The 8,850-nt window shown below is 39.2% G+C and overlaps 1 protein-coding gene across 1 annotated transcript in view; it reads left to right on the plus strand.

The window, feature by feature from the left end:
- Nucleotides 1-8,850, plus strand: part of LOC106957126 (disintegrin and metalloproteinase domain-containing protein 19-like) — a gene marked incomplete at its 5' end in the record, with an annotated part of 37,451 nt that continues 28,601 nt past the window's right edge. Inside the window, 5 exons of the mRNA XM_015048357.1 lie at nt 1-204; nt 3,063-3,152; nt 4,306-4,501; nt 4,754-4,862; nt 7,141-7,345. Of these exons, the coding sequence (XP_014903843.1) occupies nt 1-204; nt 3,063-3,152; nt 4,306-4,501; nt 4,754-4,862; nt 7,141-7,345 (804 nt within the window). The remainder of the gene's footprint in view (nt 205-3,062; nt 3,153-4,305; nt 4,502-4,753; nt 4,863-7,140; nt 7,346-8,850) is intronic.

Raw genomic sequence — 8,850 nt, forward strand, 5'->3', positions numbered from 1 at the left:
ATCATTTTATTGATTCCAAATTCCAGACATCCGTTCCCTCGAGTCTTCAGCCACTGCAGCAAACGGGACCTGGACAACTACTTCCAGAAGGGGGGGGGCATGTGCCTCTATAACATGCCCAACATGAAGGATCTGGTGGGAGGCAAGAAATGTGGCAATGGCTTTGTGGAGGATGGAGAAGAGTGTGATTGTGGGGAGCCTGATGTGAGTACCTTGATTGGAATTATTTAAGGCACAGAACTCTCATACGTTGAATGCACATGAACCGCCTTTACCATTGTACGTGTAGCTTTTTCCTCCAAGCATTTAGTGTCCATGTGCGATGACTTCTGATATTGACCTTTTGCAGCCATGTCACCTCATCACGTTGAAGCACAATGACAGACATTGAAAGTGAGGGACAGGAATATTGAACTGTGATTGTTTTTCCAGGTTGTTTTCACCAGTATAGCCATGTCTTCTCCTTGTTAATGCTGAGTTAACTTGTCTGTGGAAGCAGCACAGCTAGCTGGGGCTCATAGATATTTACAAAATTTGTAAATGGTTAGCTTAGAAACCGACCCATACCTTCTCTCCCCTGACGTGTTTGTTGATTTGATGAAGTTGCTGACTTTGCCTAAATTAATGGGGCATGATTTCTACCACTGTGTCATGAACACAGTGATAGAAATCACAACCACTGTGTTGCTCTAGTGAAAGCAACTCTGCTTTCACTAGAGCAGACTTAAAGTCTAGATGCTAGCCCATTTTTTTCATGCATGCTAGGACACATGATAGTGGGGTATTTTCTCCATGGTTACTAATGTTTATTCGTACCTTCTCTATACTGCAATATTTTATTTCGTCTTGCTCATGAAGTACATGAACGTTAGTCTTTTTACTTTGTGAAAAGTGTTAGCTGCTAATCTGTGAATAAACTGAGGGCTGACAGTCCTTGTGACTGACAGCTGCTATCCATCTGCTATCCATGGTTTTAATCTCCCAGACTTTGTTGTAATCTGTAAAGCTGGTCTTGACTGCAGGTCTGTGAAATGGTCTCTTTATGGTTTTAGGTGTTAAAAAGCCGCTAAGCTCTCTGGACAAAGTAGTTCTTATCACAAAAACCCATATCTGAAGCCCAAACAATTAAAAATATAACAGATTTATAATGAGATGGCAATATTTATTGCTGTAATGAGGTGATTCCCGTGGTCACAGGCTAACTGAAGTGTTGGAGCAACAAGAGGAACTTTTCCTCCCTAAGTCTCACCTGAACCTCTTCAACTCAGAAAAAACCCATCACAAATTCCTCTGTAATTAATCATTCATAGATTAAGCATCCCAGCATGCAACACAGCTGAAAGTTTCCTGATATCAGAATGAAAGTGTTTGTGCTGGGTAAAGCCAGAGGTTAAGTAAACCTGCTATGGTTTGTCAAAGACGGGCAAATTGAAATGGAGGAAGCAAATTGTTAGCTGCCAGCAGCAGCGGCAGTGATGATGAGTGTTTGTTATGACTCCCACTCAGAGCAGAGCTGACAGTCAAGATCACAGCACTGACAAGCCACCTGTTCTTAGCATTGCAAATGAGACGAGCTGCAGAACATGGTTTAATGTTCCAACATGCACGGAGTTTCACACTTGAAGCAAGATGATTCCTGTCGTTAGTTTTTTTTTTCTTTTTTTTTTCAGAAAACAAGTTAGAATCTGTTTTGTAAATCAAATTTCCTCTAACCATAAATATTTAATCATAAAACTGGAAGTTTTATTTGTACTAAAAGTTAGGCCGATCTTTTTCTTTTTTTTTTTTTTACAAGTCCACCATTGCTGCTCTCGTCTTTCTCAAATTAATTATAGAAAATAAAGGAGTGATTTTTGTTGTGGGGTTTTTTGCGTTTCCTCCTTATTTCCTGGTGTTATAATTGGCGCTTCTTCTTCTTGCTTGAGTCAACTCTGAGCTTTGTTTTGAGCACAACCGTGACTCTCCTTAGGCGCCATGGCAACTAGAGATGGTGTCTTTTGTGTATGCTGTATGACATGAGAGCGGCAACAAAGGCAGCTCTCTGGATGTTTTGTTTTTGTGCTTTTCCCTCCAACATCTGTTGAAACGGGGACTTGTCAGTCACAGCTGTCAAGCCTGTGGAACTGGATCTCTCATCTGTCGGTGTTTCTATTTAAATATCTGTAGTTGATAGGTGAATACCTTCCCATACCCGCCACCATCACCTCTCCAACCATAATGCTTCATGCAGCAGCATTTGAATCCAAGTCTTTCAGAAAAATAAAAGCAATGAACTTTGTGTGAACTTTTATGTAATTGGTACCTCCACAGTGAAGTTCACCGCTATTATCACTTTGTATCAAAGTGGCTTCATGTGAAAGGAAGCAACTGGTCAGAATGTTACAGGAGAAGTGTTTTCAGGATTCAAAATCTTCAAGATAAGCAGTCAGTGGGAGAACGTATGGTTTCATCATTCATCAGAGTTAAGCCCAGAAACAAAGCCACACTGACTGAAATCCTGCAGGAAGTACAAGCAGAAGATTTCACTGAGATTGTGTGGTCAGTTCTCAAATGGAAGCTGGACAAAAACAAGCCAAGAGATCAGTTCTCAACAAGAAAAATGTCTGAGAATCAAGATTTGATTTATTTGTTAATAACTGGAGTGAATTATTGAGGTTCTGAACAAATGGGTCAAACACTATAAATGTTAACTATAAAAATGTCAAATTATTCTTCAGTAAACCATAGAAATACAAATACTGTTGCTGCCAGTATCATAAATCAAAGACTGGGAAATTTCTGTGCGCAAATAAATAAATTAATTTAACAGCAATAAATGAGTTCATTACATAGCTCTTCTGAGCCTGGCTTCATTTTGATTGGCTGCTTTAAAGCTAGTTTTAAGATGTTATATAAAAATCAGAACAAATGAAGAATAAAGTTTTTACCATCCATAAATTTGTTTTAGAAAATAATTTTGTGTATTAAAAAACAGATATGATATATACTGCTGCTTTGTATTGCTTACATACAAGGTGTTCAGTTTTGAGGTTTTTAATGTCGGTGTGTATGATTATTTACAGGAATGCACCAATGACTGCTGCAATGCCAATAATTGTACACTCAGGGAGGGGGCTCAGTGTGCCCACGGAGTGTGCTGCCATGCATGTAAGGTAAGAAACATACAAAAACCTGTGGCGGCAAAGTTTGGAGAGAAATCCGCCTGCAGCTGGAGCTCTGTATCATTAGTTTGCTGTCAGTCTTCATGTCAGTGGATTGACACACTGCACCCAGAACATGTCTGATCTTCTGTCACAGCATGGCTCATCACCTTCACATCACACTGGCACTTTTCATCTCAGCTCACATCTCCTTTTTAAAATGGAAGTCCTTACATTTCACTGTAATACATAGATGATTGAAGCCAAATTCCTCTGAGCTCCAACCTGACAGAAGACACAAAATATTGAAGATGGCAGTAACAGAATGCAGTTTGCAGAAGAAAACCCCTGTCTTCTCTCATTCTTTCTGTGGGAGTGCTGTCTTTTAATAGTACTGTCTTTGTAACTCTGCAGGCTATGTGTTGTGTGACAGGTGTTATATCTTTGCACACACAGGTTATATATAAGGGGTTGTTTTTATTACTGTACCATGTAAATTTGTAGATCAGACATTCAGATTTCAATAAGGGTAGAACCTGGAAAAGTAGATCATATGTAATAAAACCTAAGTATGAATTTTTATCCAGAATGCTTCTACGACTTTTCTAGTCTAGTCCCAGTTTTTTAGTCCACTTCTATCAAACCAAATCCAATTTCCATTTATAATCTATATTTCTCTGCCCTTATTTTCTTAAAGAGAAATTATAAATGACAGAAAAGATTTAGATTAACATTTTGGGATTTAACCTGAATTCAAACTCCAACTAAATACAAGCTGCAAAACAAGATTGTTGGCCCTTGACTGACTGACTTCTCTCTGAACTACAGCAGCCCGAGGACTGCAGTGTTAAAAAGATAATCCAGATTTTCCAAAAATTAAATCTTCATAAACTGTTAATTTGATGAATTGATAAAATCAATTCACTGTATAAATAGTCTTCACTACTAGCATGAAGCCAGCTTTGACTAATGCACATATTTTGAGAAAGATTCCTCGACCAAAAACAGAATATGGTGACAAAGTATGAATCAAACATAGTTTTGGTCCATATTTAACTTTTACCTTCAGGTTCATTATTAACAGTTCTTCTCATTTCACCTGATAAATCACTTAAAACTCTGTCCTTCTCTCCCTCCTCCTTTCTCTGCTTGCTGTCTCTGCCAGTTGAAGCAGGCAGGCACCATGTGCAGAGGACCAGCAGGGTCATGTGACCTCCCAGAGTACTGTACTGGGGCCTCTCCATACTGTCCTGCCAATGTCTACCTGCTTGACGGCTCCTCCTGCCAGTATGGAAAGGCCTACTGCTACAACGGCATGTGCCTCACCCATGAACAGCAGTGCCTGCAGCTCTGGGGTTACGGTAATGAAAACACTGTTACATCTCTGCACTGACTACACCTCAGCCTCTCAGTATGTAAGCCATATGATGTTGTGCATGCCAAGATTTACAGTGTGTAGGCTGAGCATTGTCATCCTGATGGTAGACAGATGGCCTGCTTGGTTTGTAAATCAGCACATCAGCTTGTTTCTAAAGGAGAGGAAACAGGCCTTTCCCAGAACACCAAACCCCTGAGTTCATGTGACTTACTGATGGAAGGCTTTTCATTTCCAGGAGCTCAACCAGCCCATGATGCCTGCTTTGAAGATGTCAATGCAGCAGGGAATGCATTTGGAAACTGTGGGAAAGATGAACACGGCAACTACAAAAAGTGTGAGAAAAGGTATGTTTGCACTGATGCTAACAATCACTTCAATGTTTAAGACACTTTATGTTAAATTCAGTTGAACTATTTGAAGCAGAGGTGCTCAAATATCCTCATATCTTCTCCACCCGTATGATTAGGATAGAGTGCAAGATAAGTATGGAGCTACAGGGCTGCAGCAAGCAGACAAACCTCTTCTAATTGCTGTGTAGTTCTGAGCCCAGCTCTATCTTGGTTGGACAGTCAGAGACACAGTCACAGGGAATGGCTGGTGGTCTATGAGACACCATTAACTTTAATGTGTTCTACTTGCTGCATACATCATCTAAGCCAATTTTCCATTGTATGGGATTTCAAAACAGATCTGGGGTGCCTTTAGATACTTTAAAGTTAGGCTAATTTGCTTCTCTGAGTCAGGAAATCTGGTTCAGAATTATTCTGTAGGTAATTAATCTTCTCAGTTTTGGGGGGGAGGGTTTATCTCCAAGGTGCCGGTACTAATTTAAGTAGATTCTGATTAAACTTAAAGAATAAATATGCACGTCTTACCATTTCCTCTGTCTAATTACATATTTAAAGCAAATATTACTATGTTTTTACTCAAATATTGGTTACAAAGATACCTTTCTTTCTATCTATAAAAACCCATGGATACAGAAAAATCCTCCGAGTTATGGGAACAAGTTATCTATAACTCAAACTCTTTAATGAGCAGGGACAGAATAATAATAGATTTGTCTTTAGCATCATATATTCGCAATTAGCAGTTGACATTACAACAGTGTTTTCTGTGTGAATTCCCTGTAGTGTTAGTAAACCCTTACCTGTGGTCTCCACAAGGATGTCAATATTTTATAGACTAGCACTTTAGAGGTTGAACACAAAGTAACTTTTCTACAATATCTAATTCTTTGTGTAAATACCACATGAATGAAAAGTTGATGTCTCTGTCGAAGAAAATATTTCTTTTCACCAGAAAACCTGTTGATCAAAAATTGTAAAATTTACCAGAACCTGGTCTTCACCATAATGCAAATAACACTTGAGTCACTTAAAAGTGTTATTAATGCAGTGTTATTTCTCACTGTAATATTTTTCTGTTCATACCAAGACACAGTGCACCCACGGTCAGGGATTCTGAACACTCAGGCCACAGAGAGCTAAATTAGCTGTTTAGCAATGCTAATGAGCTAGTGGATTATAGTGCTTGATGGCTGTCTGCATGAGCCACTGATGCCTAAATCCATTACAGAGTTCCACATGAGTGATGGAGGTGTTACTGACTCACTGAATCGATTGAGGATATGTAAATGTGTCTGGTATTAAGACACCTGCACAGCAGCACTATCGGTCCTTGGCTTCTAATGCTAAGTTTCATTATGCAAAAAGTTTAGCTTGAATTAGAAGAAAAACTTCAACTTCAAGGGTTTGAAATAGTCTAACAACTAACTGGGAATGAGCCACTCAATAGACCTAGCATCATTCAGAGCACAGACATGACCTTGGCTCAGTCCTCCAGTTCTTTGTCATGAACTTCTCACAATCATGTAAAGCTTCTTTGTTTTAACATGCAGAAGTGTTTGCACTTATTTCTCTTTTATGCACACACTGGCACACCAACAAGTGTGTGGTTCAGTGTCTGTCTCAAGGACTCAATGATAGGTGCAGGGAGTGTGGCTAACTGCCCCAACTGTTGAGCTCCTGGTTTAGTGTGAGTGTGTGTTACTTTCCTGGTCTAGTAGCAATAAGCTGGACTCGTTGGAGCGACTTTTTTCTGAACATTTCAGCTTTTGCCTCCTGGCTTACATAAAGGCTGCCTAGGACACTGATTGGTGGAAGTTATTGGGGGCAGGGTCTGTCAAGATCAAACACTAACAGATTCTGCTTTGTGGCATAAACATTTTTTACAGGTTTTTATGGTGTACTGAACAACTAAAACATCTGAAATCCTTTGATGGCTTTATTAATAAACACATGGAATTTATTTGTAGCCATTTTATATAGTGTGGATCTTTCAACTTAAAAACATACAGTTTTCTCTGATATGTTGGATGTTATCCAGACACTGACATCTATATGATATATACACACAAATATAGACAGACAGACAGACAGAAAGACAGACGATTAAAGTGAAACAAACATATTTAAAACTTTCCATTACAGTAGCTAGAAATTCCTTGATGTTTAGACCCAACTGACTGCACCAAGGAATTAGTTTTACCACCTTTCTGTGGCTCAGTGTCTGAAAACAATTGAAAATTCATATTTTTTTTGTGCTTGTTTTTCTACTTAGTGATGCCAAATGTGGCAAGATTCAGTGCCACAGTGCTGCCAAGAAGCCCAAAGGCACCAACGCTGTTTCCATTGACACAACCATCAAGACAGGCGGCATTGAGGTTAAGTGCCGTGGCACCTATGTATACAGCACTCAGGACGGCCAGGGTGACCTGCCTGACCCCGGCCTTGTCATGACTGGCACCAAGTGCGGGGAGGGCAAGGTTGGTATACACTCCTGATCAATTTTAAGTGACCAGAATTCACATTTAAGTTTAAGACCATTAGCCAGAACGACAAAAATGGACTCGATAATAAAAGCTCAATCTGAAACTAATAAAAGAAGAAAAGTCCAAGGTGACATATTGTGGTGTGGTGTGTGCTTGTTTGCCCCATGTTAATGTTCACCTGATTTATGCACAAATTAGTTTTTTTCGAGGCTGATGTCTTAAACTCTTATTCAGTTTGATTTAAAGTCTTGTAGCCGACCAAGTGAATTAGTACTTCTAAAAGCGATTCTGGCTGTATGCATATAAATGTATATGAGCAAAGTTACACTAATTAACTAATTATTTCACTTTTTGTTCCCTAACAGTTTTTGAATATTTTTATTATGTGGAAGGGTTTGTGCAGCCTAAAGATAATTGTCAACATTCTCTTTGCTTTTGCAATAAACACACAGGGTTGTTTCTCAGTCCACCTCATTCAAAACAAAATGCCATTAGTCCTGTGGGAGATTGAGCCGTCTTAGCATTTTGTCTAATTAACATTATTCTGTCAATTTGATTTATTATGCAGCATGCAAACTAGAACACTGGGTTTTAAAGCAAAACCATTTCTAGGCACAAAAACCCATAAAGTAAAACTGATTTTATATTTTTAAAAAAAAGGTCCGTATAAAATGTGGTGGTAATGCACCCTCTACCATTTCACCAGCAAAGTTCTTTTTTCCCTGTTTGTCTTATTTCCTTTTCCTCTGCATCGCAATCCTCCCTTTTAAATTTCATTTCAGCTGGCGCCCCAAGGCCTGACTAGCGCTGCATGAGTAATGTATAATGAATAGGCAGCAGATAATACTGTCTGCCATCTACCATGATGAATTTTGAGTCGTCTTATTGAGTTGAACTTTTCTCTGCAGTGAATGCAGTCACCCAGTCACATGTACACAGCAAATTCGGAAGTGTCAGATTTCCAGTGCAAGTGTTGTATGGTAAAAATACAGTGTTAATTCAAAAACATGAGTGTTAGTTTCCCAAACACTCACTAAAGAGTTCCAAAGAGTTAAACAAAAAGCAATCCAGTCCAGTGTTGATTTCTAAATTAACTCCAACAGTCTAACTCAACACTCAGTCTGGTGTTGATTTAGAAATCAACATCAGACAATTCCTCCCACAATTGTAACGTATTTGTGACATCACATCATCAGGGAAGGAGCAACAGACAGGATAGGGTAGGGTTGCAGCAGGCCCCCAGCCTTGACCTACAGGGGGCTCGCATGGGAGGCAGAAGATGCCTCCAGGGATCCAAAAATTTTTTTATAACATCTGATAAGAACTGTAATGGAGCACTTTCTCCTGTTAAAAAATGTACCCCAGTAGATAATATAGTAGGGTGCCTCATTGTTGACTCATGGTTGCTTAAAACCTTACCTGATTTTAGTGACATAGTGGGTGTAAAATATTGAGTAAAATGTTGTGCCACATGACTGACTTTATTTTCACTCTTATAT

Source organism: Poecilia latipinna, unplaced genomic scaffold, assembly GCF_001443285.1.
Source record: "Poecilia latipinna isolate Pla-1442-1.1 unplaced genomic scaffold, P_latipinna-1.0 Scaffold877, whole genome shotgun sequence".
NCBI lineage: Eukaryota > Metazoa > Chordata > Actinopteri > Cyprinodontiformes > Poeciliidae > Poecilia > Poecilia latipinna.